Source organism: Lutra lutra, chromosome 14 (genome assembly GCF_902655055.1).
Source record: "Lutra lutra chromosome 14, mLutLut1.2, whole genome shotgun sequence".
NCBI classification, from domain to species: Eukaryota; Metazoa; Chordata; class Mammalia; order Carnivora; family Mustelidae; genus Lutra; species Lutra lutra.
The window spans coordinates 31740991-31765973 of record NC_062291.1 but is presented as its reverse complement, the minus strand read 5'-3'; the positions used below and the strand labels follow the sequence as shown (position 1 = coordinate 31765973).

General features: G+C 49.7%; 1 protein-coding gene across 2 annotated transcripts in view; it reads right to left on the bottom strand.

Annotated features, from left to right (window-relative positions):
* The window catches only part of HK1 (hexokinase 1), a 79459-nt gene extending 59774 nt beyond the window's left edge, over positions 1 to 19685 (bottom strand). The window contains exons 1-2 of one of the 2 annotated variants that reach the window (XM_047701403.1): positions 19564 to 19685; positions 15743 to 15790 (exon numbers count right to left, since the gene is read on the bottom strand). In XM_047701403.1, the coding sequence (XP_047557359.1) occupies positions 15743 to 15790; positions 19564 to 19590 (75 nt within the window). In that variant the 5' untranslated portion in view covers positions 19591 to 19685. Of the gene's footprint in view, positions 1 to 2088; positions 2291 to 15742; positions 15791 to 19563 lie in introns of those variants that run through there. The other variant, XM_047701402.1, reaches the window with a different exon arrangement.
* Between the last annotated feature and the right edge of the window lie 5298 nt (positions 19686 to 24983).

Sequence of the window (24983 nt, the reverse complement as noted above, 5' to 3'; positions counted from 1 at the left end):
CAATGCCACATAGCCCATCATGCAGACCAAGGTGATCCTCTGGCAGGCACACACACACACACACCCTATAGAAAGCAGTTTAAGATGGTCCCCGGTGGGGTGCAAGAAAGCCATCTCGTTCCTAAAACTCTCCTTGGCCAATAGTATTACATGATGGAAGCTTTGGCCTCAAGACCCTCCTCCAGCAATGTTCTGAGGCCAGGAAGAGGTGGGGAGGGAAGGCCAGGATCTCAGTCTCAGAGCAGAAGGGATTTGAGGAGGACCAATCCATTCAGAAGTCACACACCCAGATGCCTCCAGGAGCCTGGTCGATGGAATTCGAGGGAGGCCACAGTCAACACTGAGTGCCTGACGAAACAATTTTTACTGAGTACAGTTCAAACCTCAACCCAGCGTAGGCCCCGTAGGCCACACAGGTGATGCAGGTATGGATGGTGGAAGCTTAGAAGAGTCTTCTGGGTCCCCCACTCCAGTGGTCTGCTATCTGGAGCTACAGTGTGCGCCACGTGCAGGGGAAGGACTGTGAACTCATCCACACGGTACATTCCCCACTGGAAATGGGAAGAACAACAGCGGCACACAACACCCCTGGAGAGAGCCTGAAGAATACATGGGGGCAGGCACAGCTCCCTGAGCTCCATGGCCAGGGGAAGCTCCACCACACTGCCCAGCAGGGAGCAAGGAGTCCCACAGCCAGTCAACTCTAGAGTCACTGTTGCTTCTAGCTGTGAGGGATGGTGGCAGATTTCCAGGCCTGTCTCCTAACTGCCCTGCTTTGGTTCCCCACACAGCACAGGACCCAGGATCCAAGCAGCATCCCCAGGGCCTTGGTCTCAGCACCTCCCCTTCAGCTAACTTCCAGGAGGTCCAAGTTCCCGGTGGAGGGAGGGAGAGACCCGCCTGAGCTCTGCCTCTAACTCACCAGGTGACCTTGATGAGGTCACGGCCCTCAGCAGGCCTACTTCCTATTGGGCCAGAGGGGGCTGTCCTACATAGATGGGAAGAGAACTGAGTGACTCCAAAGCTTTAGGCTCCCGCCTCTCACCTGTAGGTACTTCCCTTGTCTGAACACCAGTCAGGCTCACTTTGTTTGTCCATCCCAGCTTACTCCAGCAGTCCTGTCACCCATGCTGGATGTGGGGGGGTCAGGAGCCTCTGCCAGGCCTCGGACTGATAAAACGGTTGCTTTTCCCCACAGCCTAGGCTGTTCCTTAAAAACACGGTGGCAAGGCTGGCATTAGGGGAGAGATACACCTTTAAGACCTGCCAGTGGACAGTGTTTTCTGCTAGACGGATGTCAAAGGCAGCAACCCTTCAGGGTAGGGAGACGCGTCCCAGTGCGAGTACACACATGTCACAGGCATACATGTCAAGGCCTCTATCTGACTCAAAAGACCAGTCTCTTATTTAAGCTCCCTGACCTGGCTGGAAATTACAGTTTAAGAGAGCAGTCACGTAGAGGAATAAAAAATTCCATTTAGACATGCCGCTCCCGACCTGAGGCCTATGAGCAAAGTTTCCGGTGGCCTCCGCACCCCTCCCCGTTCCGGGAAGCCGGGCGGGTCACCCTGTCCCCAGACTGAGGAGCAGCCGCAACAGCTAGCAGAACAGGGGTGAGAGCCTCTCCGGGCACCCGGCGCCCTCCGCGAGGAACCCCGACTATGGGATGCCCGGCCTCCAGCCGGCACCCCCGCCTGCTGCGAGCTCAGCTCCCCACCATCCCTGTAATCACTTCTCCGCCCACGGCGCTCAGAACCTTCCGAAGAGGCCTTGAGGACCGACCCACCGGTCCCCCCCTCCCAGCTCAGGCGCCTCCCCGCGTGGCCCGGGGGCCCATCTGACATCCACAGCCCAGCTCAAGGACACTGCAGCAAGCAGCCCCGTCTCAGGGGTCGTCCCCCCAACACACACACAATCCCGGGCAGAATCGAAGAGCGAAGGCTTCCCCCCTCCCCTCCGCCCTGCAGTCCGAGCGGTGCCGGCCTGGGGAAGGCTGGGCGCGGGAGGATGGAGGCGGCGGCGGCGAGCGGATGCCGGAATGCAACGCTGGGGGCAGAGCGCCGGGCGGCGGCGCGGGCGGGGGCGCACCTTTTTGACTTGGTCATCCTTTAGCTCGGTGAAGTAATAGGCCAGGAGCTGCGCGGCGATCATGCTGACGGTCTCGGACGCGAGGCGGCGGGCGTGGGGCCGGCGTCGGAGCTCCGCAGCCCGGGCGAGCCGTGGTCCTCCGGCGGCTGCTTGGCGGCTCCTCCTCCTCCTCCTCCAGCCGCGGCTCCACCCCCAAGGCCCGGGAGGCGGTGGCTCGCGCGCGCCCCGGCTCCGCGCTCCCGTCCCCGGCCGGGTGACAGCCGCCAGCCGGCCCACCTCCTCGGCGCCCATTGGCTGCCGCCAGTCTCTGCAGCGCGGGGCGGCGGCGTCCGGGCCCGGGAGGGGGGGCGCGGCGGCCGCTCCCTCCCGCGCCGGAAAGGGGGCGGCGGCGGCGGCGGCGGCGGGGCCGTGGAGTCCCCCGCGGTCCGGCATCTGCCGGCACGTCCCCCACGTAGGGACCCGGCGCGAGGGCGGGAGGCTGGTTCGGGCGCGCAGGGTCGCGCGTGGCGGCGCCCGGCCCGACGGGCGCGCGCGGGGCGCGGGAGGAGGCGCCGCCCGACTTGGACGGGACGAGCGGTCCCCGAGGAGGGCCCGCGGCCGGCCGGGGCGGCCCCCTTCCCGGGAAAACGAGGGCTCGCCCCCGGAGGCTCCGCGGATGGGGAGACGCCGGAGGCGCACGCAGAAGTGGGTGTGCGGAGCGAGCTGGGCCTGGGCCGGCGGAAGCGAGCGCCCGAGGCCGCGCGGTCCTCTCCGCCGACCCCCGCTCCGGCCGGCGCCTGCGACTCCGCGGGGCAGAGCGCCGAGCCCCAGCTGCGTCCTCCCGGCGGTGCATCACCCCGAGCGCGGCTCGCCCGGCCTAATCTCCGGCAGGCGGATTTGTGTTGCTAAATCGAGAGCGACGCCCCACAGCGCCCGCCCCGGAGTCCTGGAGCGCGCGGCTCTGCGGAGGGCTCACGGCCCGGCCTGGCCGCAGCACCACCACCACCACCCCGGCTTCCTCTTCCCCTCGCGCCCCGAGGCTCGCGGCCATCCGGCCCCTCCGAGGTGCCACCTTTTTCACTTCCCCAACGGAAGTGAGCCGGGCTGGGAGGAATCCTTGGAGAAACGTTCAGCCCTGACGAGGGGGAGGGGAGGTGCGGAATCGGGCGGTTAGGCTGCTGCTGGGACTGTTCTTAGATCGTCGCGTCTGTGTGCGGGAGCTTTACTGCCTCACCAAGGGACGTGTAAGAAGCTCAAAGTACAGCGAAGAGGTTACTATCCTGATTCAACAGGTCATCAAGCTGAGGCTCCCAGAGGCCGCGTCTCTGGCCGAACTTCATACAACCAGGAAGCTGTAGATCCCAGGATTAGGTCCCTGTGTTCTTTTCAAAGCCCGTGCTCACCCCTGCAGTTGGCTGTCCTTCCTTTGTATGCAGCCTCTCTGCCTCAACAGGCCGGGCTCTCGGAACCAAGGCTGCACCACGTGGGGCCCTGAGAGATGGTCACAGTCCAACTCTCCCCAACACCACCACCACCTCTACCCTAGACCTGGATCCGGGGGAGCCCTGGCCAGGCCTCCGTAAAGGTACAGTGGTCTCCGGGGAGAGAAGGCTTAGGTCCAGGACATTCCTTCTCAGGAGCATCAGGGGTCTGACCGCTGTGGTCACCAAGCAAAGAGGACCTCAGATGTGACCCTTGAGGCCTGAGCCTTCAGTCCAGAGCTCAGCACCCAGGGCTGGCTTTCTGAGTCACCCTTCTGAGCTTGCTTCCTCATCTCTAACATGGAGATCCTAAGGCCCACCCACCCGATACAAATAAAATACCTGCTTATTATACACGATAAATGATGGGTATTATAAGATTGGGTAGCAACGAGGGCTTCTCACTGTGTTCCTCCCCGTTCTAGGCCCTGAGATTGCACAGCAATTTTATATTTGTAATTTTGAATTGTTTAACCAAAGAGGCTCCCTGAAATTATTTAGGCCTCCAACCCCACAAAGTCTGCATCTGCCTTCAGGATAGTATCGTCATAAACTAGGAACAGAAGTTCTCTGGCATCCATCGAACACTTACACTGCCTACATGGCCATAAAGCAAAATTGGGAGAAAGAGAACAGTTTGGTTGTTCGCCGCTGCCTTTTGAGCCCTCCAGTGGTGATGCTGGAAGTTCCTAGAGGATCAAGAACCGTGCTTTGCAAATTACCCTGGCTCCCACATCCAGCCCTTGGTGGTGGAAGGAGCCCCATGCAGTGGTAAGGAGCATTCCGAGTATACATACCCCTCAACCTGGGCCCCCGCCATCACTGCACCCCCGTTCTATCCATGATCTCTTGGATCACTGAGCTGGAACCAGGGAGCCCCTGAATCTCCCAGTTTTCCAGGCTACCCTGACATGTTCTTTTTTCAGGCAAGGAAGCTGCCAATACTTTCTCTTCCCTGGCCACGGAGAGAGAAACTGCTTCTCAAGATGACTCCTTCCTCCCCACCCCTTGAATGCACACAGTCCCCAAGGTCCATCAGTATTTCCTGAGAAATATCTCTAGGCCTGCCCCACTGCTTCCCTTCAACCCTTAGGCCTCATGGTCCCATGCCAGAAATATTACAAGAGTCTCCTAGCTGCCCTCCCTGGTTTCTGGCTTTCTACCATCCCAGTCATTCTGAAGTCCAGGCCACATTATTCCTGCTTTAAAAAAAAAAAAAAGGCAGCCTAATCACATCATAGCTCTGCCCCAAATCCCTTGATGACCCCCTCCTTCCTGACAGAGCCAAATGAAACACTTCAGCCTGATGTCTGAGGCCTTCTGCAATCTGACTCAACTCTTCCCCAATTACCTCTTTTTCCCCCCACTCTCCCTCACCCACCAGGTCCCTTCCAGCAGGGCTCTGTATGTCCTTGCTCGCCCCGCCTTCTCCACTCACCACCCCCCAACCAAGTGTCCGGGTCACCCTTTCACCGAGGCCCATCTCTCCCACCCGCCACAGAAAGCCTTTCCTGAGCATGCTACTCACCCCCGTCTCCCAGGCCTCAGCACTTCCACACGGCCAACTCGGACTGTGCTCAGAGTCCATCTAGATCTGGACCAAGACTCTTCTTTACAGACGAGGAACCTGCGACGCAGCAAGTAGGCCATCTTGTCCAGTGTCAGGCCGTGGTGGCACTCGGGGCTGGGACACAAACCCGGTTCTGATGCCCAGCCAGTTCTCTGTCCATCCTCCCCCACCCCCACCTCACTGCAGCCTGGGCCTCAGATAAGTGAGGCTGAGCCCTAACAGTCAGCCTGATACTGTTGACTGTCTTCTTGGGGGGCTGGCCTTCTCTGCCCCAATCACACAGCTTCCTGAGACCAGAGCCCGTTCTGCATTGCTGTGTCCCCTCCTGGGCTCAGAGCTGGGCCTGTGTCCCCTGATCACCTCAAGCACTTCTTTATCATCCCGCCTCTTTCTGCTGTCAGGTAGCTCTTAGATCCCAGCTGAGCCTGATGAGGGATCAGAAGGGCAGCTGAGGATGAAGCACAGGGGACACCCCATAATCTCCCTTCCGCACACACTCCCAGGTGGGCTCTGTATGACATTCCTTTAGGAAACTTCCCACTGTCTGTGTTGATGCTTTGCTAGAGGGAAAAACAGCTTTCACTTGACCATAGCCAGGCCTCCAGTATCCTGAGAGTCTTCTTTAGCATATGAAAGCCCTTTTGGACATCTCCCTTTTTCCTTACTTCCCCTAACTCCCAAATATATAATCAGCGTTCCTCACAACCCCAGTGCATCAGCTTTCTGCCCACAGGTCCTGTCCCGGTGCTTGAATAAAATCACATTTTTGCACCAAAGAGGTCTCAAGAATTCTTTCTTGGCCGTCGGCTCCGGACCTCACCAGTATTCCAGAACTACATCAAGCCCCTTGCTGATTACTCTGTGGACCCCAAGAAAGAACAGCAATGACCTTGACCATTGGAAATCTAGTTCCAGAGGTCTCCCCTCACCCTCCAGGTGCCCTCCCCTCTCACCAAAGTCCCCCGGATTTCCCTGTTCATTGACTGTGCTGGATTACCCTGTTCATTGACTGTGCTCCCTCTTGTACAGGCGTTGGGATGGGGGTGGGGGTCAGGCCATGCCGGGCTGCCAGCCACAAAACCCACTTGCCAGTAAGAGAAGGCAAGCCACAGCCACGTCAGAATGGGACAACTGCCATTGGACCCAGGGCACTGGGAATGGCACTCCAGAAATCCTCTCCCATGGATCAGAGCTGTACTCCAGCACCTGCGCGCACACTTCTACCAGCAGTGTTTGCATAATACTGACAGTGTACAGAGCATTTATTTTCTCGAATAATGCCTCGTGTCTCCTGATAACAGGCTGGTGAGGTTACCAGGGCAAATATCATTATCCCCACTTAATCAGTCAGGAAGGGCTATGGAGGTTTTGGGCGCGTAGAAGGTCTCAGGGGCAGAGAAAGGGAAGAAAGAAAAAGCAAGCCCAGCGCACGAGCCACTGCCGTGTGTTGGAATCCTGAGGCGAGGGGGTGCAGGCAAAAATGCGTTCTGAGAGGAAGCACCTGGAAGGGGGCCTGACCCCACATTTCTATTACTGAGATCTGTGGGTTTCAACCTGGCTATACTGAAGAACCCCCGGGAGAGATTTTACAAATGCTAAGGCCCGGGCCTCAGCCCCAGAGGGCAGCAGAACTGACCTGGAGCGCAGGCCAAACAGCACCTGTCGAGGCTCTGCGGTATGTCCGAGGCGCAGCTAGGAAGGCGAACCACTGCTTTAGATGATAACTCTCCATGGTGACAGGCCCCTCTTGGACAAACCTGAAGGCCGGTCCTCCAGGGCCCTGGAGGCTCTGCAGATGCCAAGACCCCGGGATGAAAGTGCACGGTGACTTTCTCATCAACTTGGCAACTGGTTTTGCTCCCTGGAGGGGGCTGGGGCTCTAAAATCTCATGGCGGGGGGAGGGAAACTGGGGGATGGACATTAAGGAGGGCACGTGATGGAATGAGCCCTGGGTTTACATAAGACTGATGTATCACTGACCTCTACCTCTGAAGCCAATAATACATTATATGTTAATTAACTGAATTTAAATTTTTTTAAAAATCACATTCTTGGCCTGCCTCCTGTCCTTTTTTATTGCCCACAGTTCTGCCCGCTGACAACATCGTCACAGAGTTACAAATTGGCAACCTCCAGGCGCATCTCTTATTCAGCCCGTGGAATATGTTACAAGTATGATGAAACACTGAAAAAGGAGATTTCCCTTGAAAATCCAGGTTCCCAGCATCTCAGGTCTAGTTATGCTGGGCCTCTAGTATTCCCGGGGCCCCACTCAGCTAGCTCTGAGCAGCCTCTGCCCCCTTCAGACACTGCGGGGTGCTGCAGCTTGCCCCAGGCGCCCCCCCCTTCAGGTGGCCCCCCCACCCCCGCACTGAGGCACACTCAGGTCTGGTCCCTGTAGGCCTTTAAGATCCCAATATTTGGAATTAACAGACAGAAGGCCTCAGGTATGAGGACCGGGATTAGGATGAGGCAAGAGAGGCAGTGCCTAGGTGTGCGAGATTTCAGGGTTGCGTTCAAATCCTGCACTGTGCGCCCCTCTCTCGCGTCCCCAAGTCCCACCCCTTTCAGGTATCCTAAAGCACATCCTTTCTTCCACTGCCTCTAAACCTGATAAGCCTCTTAGGCAGAAAGAATAACCTCCTGGAAGAAGGGTTAACTAGATGGCTGAGGTCAGCCCGGCTCCTTATCTCAAGTCTGCTCCCTCCCCAAAGGAAGCCAGTATCTTGTGCACACAGAGCAATCTCAAAAATCACCCTGTTGATTCCTCTGAGTTTCCTGGGATAGTTCTCTCCAATGCCACATTCAACCACCTCCCGGGGCCAATGATTCCCTTTAGAATTAGCTCCAAAGTATAAAAGGAAATGTTCATGCAGGAGAGCCCATGTCAACACCCAGGCAGGATTCCCAGGTTGCGGGGTCTCCTAGGTCAGCAAGTTAAACACGCATACAAATAAAAACTAGGTGCTGACTTTTTCATTTTGCTAAGAAAAAATAAACCGTAGTCACAATTTCCATCTCCTATCACCATCATTGCCTAAAGGAAAGAGATGTTCTAAGCCAGAGAGAGAGAAAAACAAGGGCTACTTTTTAAACTAAATACCTCTGACTTTATAATATATAATAGCTATTTCTCAGGGAGAACTCACTGGGGAACAAGTATGGGTCTAAATTCTTATATTAACTTCTTGGACCCTCAGAACAACCCAATGCAGTAAATACCAGTTATATCCCCATTTTATAGATGAGAATACTGAGTCACAGGGAGGTCAGGGAACTTCTCCAAGGTCATACAGCTACTGCAAAGAGCTGGAATGTGTGCCCAGAGAGTCTGACTCGAGACCCACCCCCACCCCCTCGGCTCTAACAAGGTGAAATGCTCATTTCACCATACTGTCCTTATTTCTCTCATTCTAAGCAGGCCCAGCAACGCCTCAGTTGCAGATCAGTCCAAAAACCCGTCTTGGGGAGCTTCTCCCGTTGGATACTGAGTCACGCCTGGTTAGTTTGTAAAGTGAGGAGCCTGGCTGTGCAGAGCCCTCTTATAAAGGAAATTCTCAAACCACACGGGGAGGCAGATTTTCGTGATCCACAGCAGGGCTTGTAAGGGAGATGCAGAAGCAGCTGCCTTTCCCAGTGGGGTGGTGGTGGGGGCATCCGGTTTGGTGGATTCAGCTGAGCTGGCTGAGTGTGCCCTCCTGCCTCGCTGTCTTCTGTGGCTCCATCCCAACGTGCCCTACCCAAGGAATCGCTCTTGTCAAGAGCTCCAGCCCCCACTTCTCTCCTGAGCTCCAGACCCGGGTCCCAACTGCCCGTGAATATCAACCCCTAGACCCCACGGACACCTGAAACTCAGGAGGGCTCCCATTGTAGTCATTTCTTCTCGATTCCCCACTTGTCATTTATTCACTCAACAGACATTTGGGAAGCCCCTAGTCTGCCTCTACTTCCTGGTCACTAGAAATGGGCTGGTGAGCAGGACGGAGTCCCTGGCCGCATTCTGGTGGGGTGAGACAGGCAGCAAATAAGTCACAAATTAAAATACACATTAGGTCAGGTGCTAGGAGGAAAAGTAAAGCAGAAGGTAGGCGACACAGCTACCTGCTACAAGATCCATTTCCCCTTTGTTCTGGCTAACGAATCTCCAATTTTTAGCTGAATCCAGCACCCCCCGCCCCCATTAAAGACTATATTTCTAGCCTTCCCTACGGCTACATGTGGCCATGGGAGCAAGTTCTGGCCAAGGAGATTAAAGTGAGAGCATCTCGGGTTGGCTTCCAGGAGCCTTCCTTAAGACACAGAGATTAAACAGCTTTTCTTCTTTGCATTCTTCCTTCCTGCTGGCTGAAATACAGATGCTAGAGAATGGGCTAGAGAACCAGGAACATCTTGGATGTTGAAATAAACTTGGAAATGGCAGCCACACAAACAAAGCAACAAAATAAAATAGAAGGAGTTTGTGTCCCTGTCACCAAGGTGCCCCATAACAGCCCCCCACTTACTGCCTCTAGATTTCTAGAACTTCAGAGGAAAATAAAATTTCAATGTGTTAATTCAACCGCTGTTTTGGAGTTTCCTGTTAATATCAGCCAAATCTGATCGTCACTGATAGCTAGGTTGAACAACAGAGAGTGAGAGTATCCTTTCGGATAGCATGAATAGGGGAGGCCTCTCTAAGGATCTGATATTTGAGCAGAAATCAGAATAAAATGGAGAACACCATGCCTGTGCTTCCTCCTCCCTCTGGAAAAAGTGTCCCAGGTAGAACCATCTTCCCAGCAGCCAAGCTGGAAACCTGAGCATTATCCTTGAGATTTCCCCTCCCAAATGTCCTGCATCTAATCTGCCACCAAACTCTATGGAGTCAACCTATGTGCCTCAGGAACAAAACAAAACCCATCTCACCTAGAGCTATCCAGAATCCATCCTCTTCTCCCCTTTCCCTCTGCTAGAACAGACCTATAGTGGGTTGCACGGTGCCCCCTAAAAGATATACCTTAACTCACAACCTGTGCATGTGATCTTATTTGAAAAAAAAAGGGTCTTTGTGTATTGTCGCTAGGGATCTCGAGATAGGGATCTAGAGATAGGATCTTCCGGGATGGGATCTCCCTAGTGGACCCTAAACCCAGCGACCTTCCTGATTACGAGGCGGAAGAGAAGACAGTAGGGGGGAAAGGAGAATGGCCCTTGAAGGTGGCTCAGAGATGAGAGAGGGTTCTGCAGCCACAGCCAGGGGGTGCCTGGAGACATCGAAAGTGAAAGCAGCCAGGAAGAATCCTCCCCGAGAGCCTGCGGAGGGAGCCCCACCCTGCTGACACCTTGATTTCGGACTTCTGGCCTGCAGAACTATGTGATAATAAATTTCTGTTATTTTAAACCACCAACTTTGTGCCAATTTGCTATTGCAGCCCTACAAAACCGATACAAAGCCCTTAGCAAGATGGACTCTCTCCTAGTCCCGGGCTGCGGAACTGGTCAGTTCAGAATCCCCTGTAGCAAAAACATTTTGACCTCATACCTCAACAATCTATATATTTACTTATAACTATCGATGCATATAATAATGCTGCACTATTATTTATGTTATAAAACATACCTAAAACATAGACATGTAAACAGATGAGACAGATGGGAGTGTAAATTGACACTATTTTGGAATCGTTTGACTATTCCTAATGGAGTTTATCATAGGGACGCCTGGGTGGTTCAGTTGGCCAGGCATCCAACTCTTGGTTTTGGCTCAGGTCATGAGGCCCACGTAGGGTTCCACGCTCAGGATGGAGTCTGCTTGAGATTCTCTCTCTTCCTTTCCCTCTGCCCCTCTCCCTGCTCACATGCTCCCTCCTCTCTCTCTCTCTCTCAAATAAATAAATATATCTTTAAAAAAATTAATATATACTTAACCCATGACCCAGTGATTCCATTTCTGGGTATCTACCCAAGAGAAATGAAAGCATGTGTCCATATAAGGATTTGTATGCAGGTGTTCACAGCACTTTATCAGTCATAGCCAAAACTAGAAACAACTCAAATGTCCATGAGCACATAAGCAGATTAAAAAATTGTACTACATCCATACATACTTCATATGTTTCAACTATAAAGATGGAATGCTTCCCCCCCCTTTGGTAACAATTTTACTGAGATATAATTCACATACCATATAATTTACCTATTTAAAGTGTACAGTTCCATGATTTTTTTTTAAGATTTTATTTATTTGATAGAGAAAGATCACAAGCAGACAGAGAGGCAGGCAGAGAGAGAGGGAGGGAAGCAGGCTCCCTGCTGAGCAGAGAGCCCGACGCGGGACTCGATTCCAGGACCCTGAGATCACGACCGGAGCCGAAGGCAGCGGCTCAACCCACTGAGCCACCCAGGCGCCCCCAGTTCCATGATTTTTAATGATTGTCGAGTTATGACATCATCACTACAATCATTTTTAGAGTATTTTCATTATCCCGAAAAGAAACATTGTATCTTAGCTGTCACCTCCCAAACTCCCGTGCTCCCCAGACATAGGCAACCACAAATCTACTTTCCATCTCTACAGGTGTGCCTGTTCTGGACATTTCATGCAAATGGAATCATACAGATTGTGAACTTTGGTGAATGGCTTCTTGCGTTTAGCATGTAAACGTACTTCATTTACATTCGTTCACGTTGTAGTACATGTCTGAACTTCGGTCCTTTTTCATTTCTGAATAAGTTCCCATTGTGTGGCTATACCACACTTTCTTTATCCCTTCATCATGGATAGATAAAATATTACAGACTGGGTGACTTAAACAACAGAAATGTGTTTTCTCACAATTCTGGAGGCTAGGTGCCCAAGATCAAGGTGTTGGCAGGTTTAGCTTCTTCTAAGGACTCTTTCTTTAGCTTGCAGATGGCCCCTTCTTCACACGGCCCTCTCCCTGTGTGCAGGCATCCCTGATGTCTCTTTGTGGGTCCAAATTTCCTCTTCTTGAAAAGATGTCAGTCAGACTGGAATAGGGTGCTCTCTAAAGACCTCAATTTAAATTAATTAACTCTTTAAAGACCTCCCCATCTCTAAATGTGATGATATTCTGAGGTGCTGGGGGTTAAAACTTCAACTCGTGAATTTGGTAGTAGAGGGACACAATTCAGCCCATAACAGGTATCATAGTAAGAAACAATTGCCAAATCCAAGATCAAAAACATTCATACCTATGTTTTCTTCTAAGAGTTTTATAATTTTAGCTACTACGTATTTCGAATTAATTTTTGTATATGGTTTGAGGTAGGGATTCAATTTCATTCTTTTGCATGTGGATATCCAATTGTCACAACATTGTTTGTTGAGGAGATTATTCTCACCCCACTGAATTGTTTTCATATCCCTATGAAAACTGAATGATTAGAAATGTAAGAGTTTACCTCTGGACTCTCAATTCTATTCCATTGATCTATAGGTCTATCCTTATGCCAGTACCATGTTGTCTTGAGTACTGTAGATTTATACATTGTAAAAACAGGAAATGCAAGTTCCTTGAGTTTCTTCTTATTATTTGAGATGTTTCTTCTTATTATTCAAGATATTCTGAGTAACTTTCATCTCCATATGAATTTTAGAATTAATTTGTCCATTTCTGCCAAGATGCCAGCTGGAATTTTGATAGGGATTGTGTTGAATCTGTAGGTCAGCTTGAGGAGTATTGCCATCTTAATATTAAGTTTTCCAATCCATGAACATGGAATGTCTTTCCATTTTTTTTAGATCTTCTTCAATTTCTTTCAACAATGTTTTATAGTTTTCAGAGTATAAGGGTTGGACTTCTTTTAAGTTTATTCCTAAGTGTTTTGTTCTTTTGGTGCTATTATAAATGAAATTGTTTTCTTAATTTCTTTTTGGGTTGTTCATTGCAAATGTATAGAAGTACAACTGATTTTTCACATATCAACTTTGTATCCTGAAACCTCACTGAATGTGTTTATTCTAATAGTGTGTGGGCCTGTGTGTGTGTGTGTGTGTGTATCTTAGGATTGTTTATATACAAGATCACATATGAATGAACTCGGCACATGCAGCAATATGAAAATAGTAAAGCCAGGTACAAAAGAGTACACATGTATGATTCCATTTACATGAGGTTCAAGAACAGGAAAACTAACCTATGGTGATAGAAGTCAGAACAATGATTCCCTCAGGACAGGGTATGGGGAAAGTAGTGACTGGATAGGGACATGAGATTTGGGGGCTGATGGAAATATTTTATATCTTTTTTTTAAGAGATTTTATTTGCTTATTTGACAGAGATCACAAGTAGTCAGAGAGGCAGGCAGAGAGAGAGGAAGGGAAGAAGGCTCCCCAGTGAGCAGGGAGCCTGATGCGGGGCTCGATCCCAGGACCCCGAAATCATGACCTGAGCTGAAGGAGAGGCTTAATTCACTGAGCCAGCCAGGTGTCCGGAAATATTTTATAACTTGAACTGGGTTCTATAGGTATAGACATGTGTTCAAATTTCTTGACCTGACCCTTAGGATGTATGCTTTTGACTGTTAATAAATTATACTTCAATAAAAAAAGGCACATAGATGAGATAAACTGTTTTTAAATGTGGTGGCCTAATGAGACCATTAGCTAATGATCTCAAGGCCCTCTATATACAAAAAGATTAGCTTATCATTAGTGATATAAGAATAAAGCCAGAATTCAAAAAGGCTTTCCTGGTTTTTCTCTACTTATTATATCTGATCAGATCTTTTCTTTCTTTTAACCCCAAGATGTGGCTGATGAGTAGCTGGTACCAGGGATAGGAAACAAGTCAGTGCTCTTATTTTCTCTTTGTTCATTAGTGGTTTTTTGTTTTGTTTTGTTTTGTTTTAGCTTCTTATTTTTTAGTAATCTCTACACCCAACATGGGAGTCCAACCCAAGACCTCAGGATCAAGAGTCACTCTCTCTTCCGACAGCCCCATTGTTCATTAGCTTTAATCTATAGTTCCTAGGCAGAAATCTTCCTAAGCCACTTGCTTAGGGTCAACTGAGTTAAAGACAGAGAATATGATGTATAAAACTACTTCAACCAGGCAGTCAGAAGACGGTAATGCCTCATGATACGCTAAAAATGGTCCTGGAAACAAAGGAAGGGACCATGATGTGCCCCTTCTCATGAAGAGAGACCCTGAGCACAAAATGAAACAAGTAACCCACTGCAAAGCTCACCAAGCAAGGCTACCACTGCCGACTGAACTTTAAAAAATTGTTAGCAATGGAACTTGTAAAACTTTCTTCCCATTCCAAGGAGTATCATCTTGCATACACACGGCTTCTGGGGAGCTTTCTACACTCATCCCCACTACTTCCTGGCTGGTTCCCTGGAGGCTCAAGGCTCATGCTCCTTGCTGCTGTCAGACAGAACACAATTTAATCACATGACTCTTCAACCTAAAGGTCTTTTGGGACCCCTCCATAGAGTTCCTTAACTGGACTTAATATCCAGTGCCAGCCCAACCCAAATTCATCAGCCTCCCCTCCCGCCTTCCCCACCGTCAACACACTAGTTAGCCTCCCAGCTTCTTTCCATCCTTCACAGGCTCCGTGTTTGCCCTAACTGCTGTCTCTGCCCTGAATGTTCTTCCTGGCCTGCAGATTCCTTCTTCTGCCTCAAGACCTTCTGCCAATCTCACCTCCTCTGTCCAACCTTCCTTCTCTTCCCAAGACAGGATGGATCCCTCCCCATCGCCTGGCTCTTAAGGTACAAGTTACTCTATGTTGTAACTTTTTCCTTTTTTGCATGTTGAGCTTTACTTCTCAGCCATAAATCCTCAAATGCTGGAGTCTCTGATTCATTTTGGAAAGAACAAGAATAGGGCTATTTGATCAGTGGAATAAGAAGCAGAACAGAGGTGGCTACGAATCGGGACCCATACTTGGACCTCACCTGAGACTAGAAAGGGAGGCAGATGTAGCAGAAATCAAAAGTTACTGTACTTTTCTCCCAGCAAGCTGGTTCTCTAAAGCCTCCACCTCACCCTCTTCACATGAAGCAACCCACCTCAGATTCACTCTACTGCAATGTGATAAGCACAGTAAAGCACCTACTTGGGAAATGAGAGGGAAGGTGAGGGCTATCACAGATAGCACAGAAAATTCTGATTTACAACCACATGGGATATGCCAATAGGGAAGATCTGAAACTTTTTTGGCCCATGTTCCAGCGCAGAGGGGATGGGTACCAAGTTCCTGGCATGCTGGATTCCACACACTGGAAAAGACGAGAGGGAAGAGACCCTTCCATTCCCTCTCCCAGAGCCTCTCCCACAGTCAGGAAGCCATACAGCTCCAAGGCAGGAAGGTCCTGCGTTTAGCTCAGACTCTTGGCATTTTGCTCCCAAGAAAGGGTTAAGAGAAGAGCCTCATAACAAAGCCCCCTCCCGCTCCCCCCCCCCAGTAAAAGATCTGCCCTGTGGGGTGGGCTGGGCCCAGAGAGGAGCAGTTGAGAAGTAAATGTTCTTCCTCCCCTGGGAATCCATAGTAGGGCTGCCTGGCTCCCTGAAAGCAAGATCAGAATCCCCAAAGGGAATTGCCACACACTATCCCTCTTGTCTAGAAAATGTTACAGAAGGATATGGAGAGAACATTTAGGTGTCTTACCTTAGTTTCAGTAAGCGGGGGTTTGATGGACCTTTCAGGTGCGTCACTCTTAAAGAAAGAAAGGACAAAATGAGGTGTGACAAGGGCATCTTAGCAACTTGTATTCACAACATGTTGCTGCTCATACCTAATCAATTGGGCTCAGAAGCAACAGTAACTACAAGTAAGCCCGAAATCGCTGACGACGTCCTGACTTGATTAACCATCCTCTGGATGGAGTGCAGCAGAGCTCAGAAATGTCCTATTCGTGAGATCAATCACATCAGCATGGATTAGGTGCTTACAATTGCACAGGTACAGTCTGGGAGGCGGGGTTCAACGATGACAGACAAGAGTGGCTCTGCCTACAGGGAGCCCACGTTCCACAAGAGCAGACAGACGTGCCCATCCATAATGAAAGCATGGCGCTGGCTGCGCCGCCAGAGAGGCACGTAGCAGGGCTGGGGGAACACAGGGGTCTGTCCCTGCTAAGCCCCTGGCCACACCATGTCCCCATGATTGTAGGACACGATACTTCCCACGTGAACATGGAAGGAACATGGCCACCAAGCAGCAACCGGCTGGATGAGTCAGTATCCTTGATGAATGAGCATCCTGCCCTCTGTATCCCTCTTAGGACTTTCCACACCTCACGGATTTTGGAAGCTGCTCCCAGTCAAAGAGGGGCCCATGCAGATCTCTCCATGATGGTGGCTGACAGGATAAGGAGGACGTGGTACCTTGTTTGTGGAAAACAGTCATAACGCTTCTCCTCCTTGTACCCATGCTCTGTCATCTCCTCCCACAGTGACTCTGGATTTGGCTGTGTGACTGGCTTTAGTCAGTAGGACAATAATACCTTCAAACACACCTGTGCTAGGGCCTACCCTCTCTTGCGGCTCTGGGACTCTTGGAACCACCACTCTTCGAGAGTGAGGAGGGAGGGAGCCCCGAGAGACAGAGCACCACAGGTAACCCCACTTTCTAGAAGGGCTGCATGGTAGCCCACAGGCGTGTAGCCAGTCTGGATAAGAATCAAGGTAATGGGTGGCTCAGTGGGTTGAGCCGCTGCCTTCGGCTCAGGTCATGATCTCAGAGTCCTGGGATCAAGCCCTGCATCGGGCTCTCTGCTCGGAAGGGAGCCTGCTTCCTCCTCTCTCTCTGCCTGCCTCTCTGCCTGCTTGTGATCTCTGTCAAATAAATAAATAAAATCTTTAAAAAAAGAAAAAGAAAAAAGAACCAGGGTAATGCACACATCTTCCCTGAAGGGCAGGGACCATCTTTTCAACCCTTAATGCCCTGCATCACATAGGGTAGGAGCCCTATAAATGTTTGTTGTTCGTGAACAGAGACAATGTAACCTCTTCGTAGACCGCTATTCAAAGAAGCTCTACAAAAATCATGGTCCTACAGAAGCAAGAAAAGGCATTTTCCATAGACAACCCAAGTGACCAGGGCCATCTCAGCAAGTTTTCACGTGGCCAAAAACCGAACGGTCTGGGCTTTATGCCAATCCCCCATGAGAGCAAACTTGCTGCTAAAAGGCACTCTCGTGAAGCCTGACAGGTGTCTATAAGCCTTTTGGAGAATTAAGAGTAAGGAAACGATGCAAAATACTGCCTGGGGCTTGGAACAGCCAAGGCGCCAAGGACAAAGAAACAGAACAGACCATATAATTTGGGGCCCTTCCTTAGATTAACAGTGGGAAGTCAATATCCAGAGCACAACCGTTCTAAGCTCGGAACCACTCAAAGTACCAATGTCCCCAGGCAGTTACTGGTGGCGTCCCAATCCTCAACCCCAGCCCTGGGTTTGTCCTGGAGGTAGAAAGAGCACATGGGCTCAGGGTCATAGGGACCTGAGTTTACGTCCTAGATTTGTCACTGATGAACCATGTAAAATTAAACAAGTACCTTAAGCTCTCTATGCCTCAGCTTTCCCATCTGTAAGAGGAGAATGATACCTACTTTGTTGGAACTTTGTGAAAAATGCAAGGAGACCGTGTGAAGGGCCGGGCGCAGGGCAGTTGCTCCTTGAATGACAGCAGCTACAGTGAAGATCACGGGCTCACGCAGACCCAAGGGCAATAATCAGAACTCACCCCGGGGCCCCGTGAGAAGACAAACCCATTTCCAACTCCTGGGTTTCCTGCTTGTGTCTGAGATCCTGGAGCCTGGCTTCCTGTGTCCGGACCCCCCAGGACCCCCGAGGACCAGCCAGAGACGCAGAGGCCGACGGGGAACTAAGTCCAAGGGCCAGCGCCTGAGCCTGCTGACTGCCACGTGGCGCCGGGGACACTGGCTGCTTTGTGCCACCTCTCCAAAGCTGGCCTGGCCTGCTGGAAGCTCTCACTGGCATTCTGCCTGAGGCTCACGAGGCCGGGTAGGGGCACAGAAGGGGGCAGTGGGGACCGTGAGAGGTGGCAAAGACATCCCAAGCAGACCTCCTGGTTTGGAGGTGTTCCCCCTTTCCTAGAGCAGGCAAAACTTTTTTCACCTTGAGCGTAGAGTAAAGGAGAAGGAAGAAGCCCTGGGGGCCTGTGACCCAAGGGGCTTTCAGGTGTATGTGTCAAGTGAGCTCCTGCTCACTGTAGCCCAGGCAGGCACCTCGGAGTGCCGAGAGGAGACTGAGAGGGGACCCCGAGGCTCCACATGGGTGTGAGAGTGGGGTCCAGCTCAGTTCTCTCAGAGGATATATCTGGCCTAGAAAGCATGTCTCCTCAGAGATGACAAAGGGGGTGTTTTCAAGCCAGCTCTGTGACAGGACTGGGGGAAGGTGCCAGTCCTCCTCACACAGAGGCGAAAGCCACTCCCGGAGCTTGTGTTCCCTCTTCCCCACTCCCACATGCGGTCTGGGAATGAATTTCCCACCCACAGACTGACCAGGGAAGTCTTCACAAAGCAGGCAGGCCAGGCCACAGCAGTGACCAACAGGCTTGCTCTGAGAGAACCCTGTCCCCAGGGTACTGCTTCAGTCCCAGCCCTGTGTGTGTCACTGGGCTGACACCTCATTGTGCCTCCATTTCCCAAACTGGAAGAGGGGGGCCTCATAGCCCTTGCCCCAGCAGGACCGTCTGCAGCACAGGCTGACTGAAAATGAACCAGCTACTCAGAAGAACGTCATTTGAACCATAAACACTTTCCCGGGCTTGTTTCCACACCCGGGGTTGGGGTGGGGGAGAGTAAAGCTCTCTGTCAGGGGCAAGAGTGGGTTTCTGCTTTGACACGGTCATATACAATCTGGCAGAGGAAGGCTTCTCTTAGAAAAGGTCACACTCCTGTTTTCAACACCCATTCATGACTTTGCAGTATAACGACCTATGAAGTGATTAACCAAAGGTGACATTTATGACCCTTTGGGTGCCCTTCGCTCAGGACCTATCTGACCCAGTAAAAATTAAACTGCACAGAGAGGGACGCCTGGGTGGCTCAGTCGGTTAAGTGGCTGCCTTCGGCTCAGGTCATGATCCCAGGGTCCTGGGATCAAGTCCCACATCTGGGCTTCTTGCTCAGCAGGGAGCCTGCTTCTCTCTCACTCCCTCTGCCTGCTTGTGGTCTCTTTCTCTCTGTCAAATAAATACATAAAATCTTAAAAAAAAAAAAAGAAAGAAAGAAAGAAAGAAAGAAAGAAAGAAAGAAAGAAAGATTAAACTGCACAGAGAGAGCTAGAGGCTGGATGTGAGTGCCTCCTACCCTACCCCATGACACATCTCTGCTGTGCTCCGGGTCTGGGTTTCCCTCCTAGAAAATGGACCTAGAGGAACACCCAGTGGGAGAGTGCCCTGGGCAGGCCGTGGTGTGTGTGACCCCATGACCTTAGAGGAAAGCAAGGGGACAACTCACACATCCTCCCTGGCAGGCCTGTCCCATGGTGGGGAGGACCCCTGCTGTGCCCGACTTCCTTCTTCTCTGCTGGTTCTCTCTTCTCTTCTGCTCTCAGCAGTCACTCTCAGCAGTTGGGGCTGGGAGGCCTGGAGAAAAGCAAAACCCAAAGGAGGAAGAGTGAGGGGATCATCAACCTCACTCCCCTCCTCACCAGCTGGGAAGCAAAACACCCCAATACTGAGGACCAGGGGCAGAGAAGTGGCCCCTGTGTCCAGAAGGATCCATAATCCTAAGTAAAGTGTAATAAGTGTTCTGGCAGGGTATTCTTCTAGAAGACAGTCCCTGGAATCTGGTCCCCATCACCAACAGCCTCCTCTGCTTACAAAGAAGTCCAAAAACAGGGTCTTACTTTAGGGAAGAAATCCAATAGAAATGGACATTAGCCAAGACAACTTCAAAAAGCCCAAATTTTAAGTCTGATCTTCACCACAGTGTCACGCTTTCCTCCTAATTTAAACAGGGTCGGGTGTAACCCTGGGTAAAAATCACTTCTCTAATCACAAAAGCAAAACACACTCATCACACACACAAAAAAGTCAGAACATACAGGCAAGTAGTGTAAAAATTAAAATTAAAATTAAAATTAAAAATTAAAAAATCAAAATCACCCTTACTCCTTACAGAAATAAGTTCTCTTAACATTTTGGTCTGTATCCTCCCTTCTATTTTTCTCCAGATAACCACACACCAGTAACAACACAAAAATGGAACCATGCTCTTCTACTTTTTTTAAATCTACTTTTTTTCGTGTCTGTTAATAAAGATCTTGTCATTTTTTTTAAATTTGTTACACTGGGTAGAGATCTTACAGTTCATATTCAGAAAGGCTAACTTAAGAATGATATAATAATAATTCAATAAGCATCAGATATCCTAAGTCAAAATTCATAGCAATTTTTTTTTAAGATTTTATTTATTTATTTGACAGAGAGAGATCACATGTAGGCAGAGAGGCAGGCAGAGAGAGAGGGGGAAGCAGGATCCCTGCTGAGCAGAGAGAACCCCATGCGGGGCTCAATCCCAGGACCCTGAGACCATGACCTGAGCTGAAGGCAGAGGCTTTAACCCACTGAGCTACCCAGGTGCCCCTCATAGCAACTTTTTTTAAAAAGATTTTATTTATTTATTTGACAGAGAGAGAGAGAAAGTGAGAGAGGAAACAAAAGCAGGGGGAGTAGGAGAGGGAGAAACAGGTTTCCTGCTAGGCAGGGACCCCGATGATATGGGGCTCGATCCCAGGACTCTGGGATCATGACCTGAGCCGAAGGCAGATGCTCAACAACTGAGCCACCCAGGCACCCCTGAAATCCATAGCAATTTTATTAAGTCTCTGCCATATCCTGAGCGGTTTAGAAGTATTATGTGATTTGCCTGCCAATTAGTGTGCTGCAGCGAATCCAAAACCTTCCCTACTATTTAAGGCCTTTTCAGTTTGGAGAGAGTCAGCCAAGAGCCCAGGCTTCTAAACAGTGATGTAACACTGGGCCTCCAGCCACCAAACCCCAGTGGCTCAGGGCTGGGGAATTCTGCCAGAGCTGGTCTTTTTGGGATTCCTAGTTCCCTTGACATCCCGATCCCTCCCTGGCCCAGCTCAGAGCATAAACAGAATTTTGGGGGGTGTCCTTGTTATTTGTTTACATTAACAAAATGTGATTTAAAGCTCATACTTCATTCCTTCATCCCGAGCATTTCTGGGGGAGAAGACACACAGAACTAGGCTGTGACGTGTTCTTCAGGGAACTTGAAAATATCGGTACTTGTCTAATATTTACCCCCCACCCCCATAAGAGGATAAACTTCCAGGATGCAGAGACTTTGAGTGTCCCCCAGGGCTTGGCACATGTCAAGAGTGAAACACAGTGTTGAGGTCAAGCTGCTTGGTTTGAAGCCTTACACAGCCATGTAATAGCTTTGACTCTGGAAACATTACTTAATCTACCTGAACCTCAGTTTGCTCAACTGTAAAATGGGGACATTAACAGTAATAATAGAGCCACATGGGAACAGGAGGTCTGTGTATGTAAATAGAGCACTTAGAATCATGCTTTGCATCTCGCAAATACTCGATATGTATCTATTTATTATTATTGTTGATTGATTGGCAACGTTACTGAAATTCACAACAGTGGTGAAAGCAATAAGGGGTCATAAATGGCTTATAATTGAGACATAGACTACCCAGGGGATTGGTTTAAAGAATTCAGTCCATAGGGAGAGCAAAAGACAATTTGTTGGGGTGATAGAAGATGATATCAGAACTTTTATTTATGACTTTTAAAATTTCACCCTCTAACTTTTTAGGCTATTCTTTGTAACATACACATTATTTTAGTACATTATTAAATGTACATAATTTTCTTAAATTGAGATATAATTCCTATACCAAAATATTCACCTTTTAGAATACATATAATACGTTTCTTAGTATATTCATAAGGTTGTGCAATTATCACCACTATCTAATCCCAGAACATTTCTATTACCCCAAAAAGGAACCCGTGTCCTCCTCAGCAGTCACTTCCCAGTCTCTCCTCCCCCCAGGCCCCAGCAATAGCTTATCTACTTTCTTTCTCTATGGATTTGCCTATTTTGGACATTTCACTATGCGGGATTATAAATGTATAAATCCGAAAAAAAATTAAGATACGTGTATTGGGGAATGCATCTGCAGAAATATTTTACTGATAGAGTACATGACCAAACAGGTTTGGAGAGCCCTGGCTGAGAGGGGGTAACCTTCTGGGTTTTGTCTCTAGCTCCTCTGAGTTTCCTGTACAGACACTGACACACTGACAGGGGGAGGTCCATCAACCTGTGCTAATTAAAACCCAACATCTAACACAGGCCGAAGCAGAATGTGATCTAAAGACAATATGCGGGGCGCCTGGGTGGCTCAGTGGGTTAAGCCGCTGCCTTCGGCTCAGGTCATGATCTCGGAGTCCTGGGATCCAGCCCCGCATCGGGCTCTCTGCTCAGCGGGGAGCCTGCTTCCTCCTCTCTCTCTGCCTGCCTCTCTGCCTGCTTGTGATCTCTCTGTCAAATAAATAAATAAAATCTTTAAAAAAAAATAAAGACAATATGCATTTTGCTTTGTAATTTATCATTTAACTTTGTTTTTATAAAAAGATCTTCTCCTACTTGTGCTTGCGTCAGTCTAACAGTCAAAACAGGAACACAGCCTGGGACCTGGGTTCTAGTCCTCGCTCTGCCACTTACTAAAACTTCTCTGAGCCTAGTTTTCCTTGTTGTAAAATGAGGGAGGTAAGAGGTGAGAAGTAATAACCTTTTTGCCTTTTGCATTAGAACCGAGCATTAGGTTAACCCTCTGGTTCCATTCCCCCAGCTACCTGGTAATGTGTTTTGTTTTGTTTGTTTTTTAAGATTTTATTTATTTATTTGACAGAGACAGAGATCACAAGTAGGCAGAGAGGCAGGCAGAGAGAGAGGGAGAAGCAGGCTCCCTGATGAGCAGAGAGCCCGACGCGGGGCTCGATCCCAGGACCCTGAGACCATGACCTGAGCGGAAGGCAGAGGCTTAACCCACTGAGTCACCCAGGCGCCCCTACCTGGTAACCTCAAGATCTGACCTTCACTGCTCACCGGCTTGTACTCACCAAATTTGTCCCACATTTTTCCTTAAAGCTCCTCTCTCCAGCTTATCTTTAAATTCAGGCGAAAGACCCTGCAGGCAGATCATCCCCGTGAGAAACTGAAACTACTTCTCACACAGTAATGAACACCCTGACAGAGCTCAGGCCAGTTTGGACTCACACCTGCATGGCTGGGCCAAATATGTTAGGAGTGACATTTCTTTTTCTCTTATGATGTATTTATTTATTTATTTATTTGGGCTGTTGGTGGGGGCAGAGGGAGAGGAAGAGAGAATCCTCAATCAAACTCCACACCGGGCATGGAGCCCCATGTGGGGCTTGATCCCATGACCCTGAGATCATGACCTGAGCCAAAATCAAGAGTCAGTGGCTCAACCAACTGAGCCACCTGGGTGCCCCTGTTACTAGGTAACATTTCTGATGATAAAGCTGACCCCTTGTTGTTAGATTACTCCTGGGTTGGAAACATTATGAATATGAGATGGGATGCCACAGCTCTAGGTTTTTCTGAGTGAGATGACTCTTGTTTTGTCCCCTACAGAGACCCTAGAAATTGTTCCTATGGAGTTGTTAGAGGAGAATTTGGCTCCTGCTGGGCAGGAGGCTTCTCCAGCCAGGAGGAATCCTGCATCTACCCAGTGAGAGCTTCTCCCACCATGGACTGCTGCACAGACGCCCTCAGAAAAGAGACGGTTGGCATTGTCCTGCTCTAGTGGCTGTCTCAGAGCCCTACAGGCAGCACGGAGCCAAGTGCGGTGGGTAGCTGTCTATGAATCTGAACGTTTAGATCTGAAGGTCTAGAACACTCCTGAAGGGGTTACGGATAAAGTTGTGCAGAGAGCCTGACATACAGTAAGTATTGAATCAATGGCTAAATGTGCTAAATAAATGCTGATTATTATTGTTTTTGGTATTTTGTTTTATCTACATTCACCTACTCATAGTGGGCAAGAGATTATTCTAACTCCAAGAAGCCCAGGTGGGCTATCAGACTGCCAGATTCAGGCCCATTATGAAACAGGAGAAAACACCTCTCTGTGATTCTGAAAGGCAAAATTATACAAATGTCCATTCCACACAAGTATTTATTGAGCACCAACGGCATGCCAATCTCAGTGCTAGACGAGAAGACGGAAAAGATAGACATGGTCCCGGCCTTGCAGAGCTTATAACAGCATAATGACAGTGCATGTGATGCGGGGGGAAGAGTGGGGTAGTTTATTCTGAATTACATATATTTGGGAATCCAAGACTTTTCAGACTAAGAAACCAGCCTTTGGCCATGGCACAGAATCCTAGGTTGGATGAAGATTGGAGCCTCAGTGCTTACCTTCTTCCCCTGCTCACTGTACACAAGGTAGCTTGTTACAACCATTGGCCTGCCTCTCTCTATCCGGGCCTCTGGGTAGTTCTCAACCACAAAGACCTGACCTTGGCCAGTGACTTGCTTTGGCCAATTGGACAATGCATCACAAGAAAAGATTTGAAAAATATTTTTCAAGATTACTCTCTTGAGTACTCAAGTACAAGCTTACTCTCTCTTGTCGCTCTTGGGAACGCTGCTACTGCTGTCATGGGAAGAAGCCCCAGTGAGCTGACTGGATGACAAGAGGCCACATGAGGTAGAAACAGCCGTCCTAGCCCCAGTGGAGTATCTTAGCCCAGCCAGCCAGGAGGCTAAGATGCAGGAGTAAGCCCAACCCAAACCAGCCACCCCCTGCTCAGCTCTGCCAAACCACTGTGATATTGTGATTTATAATAAGAAAT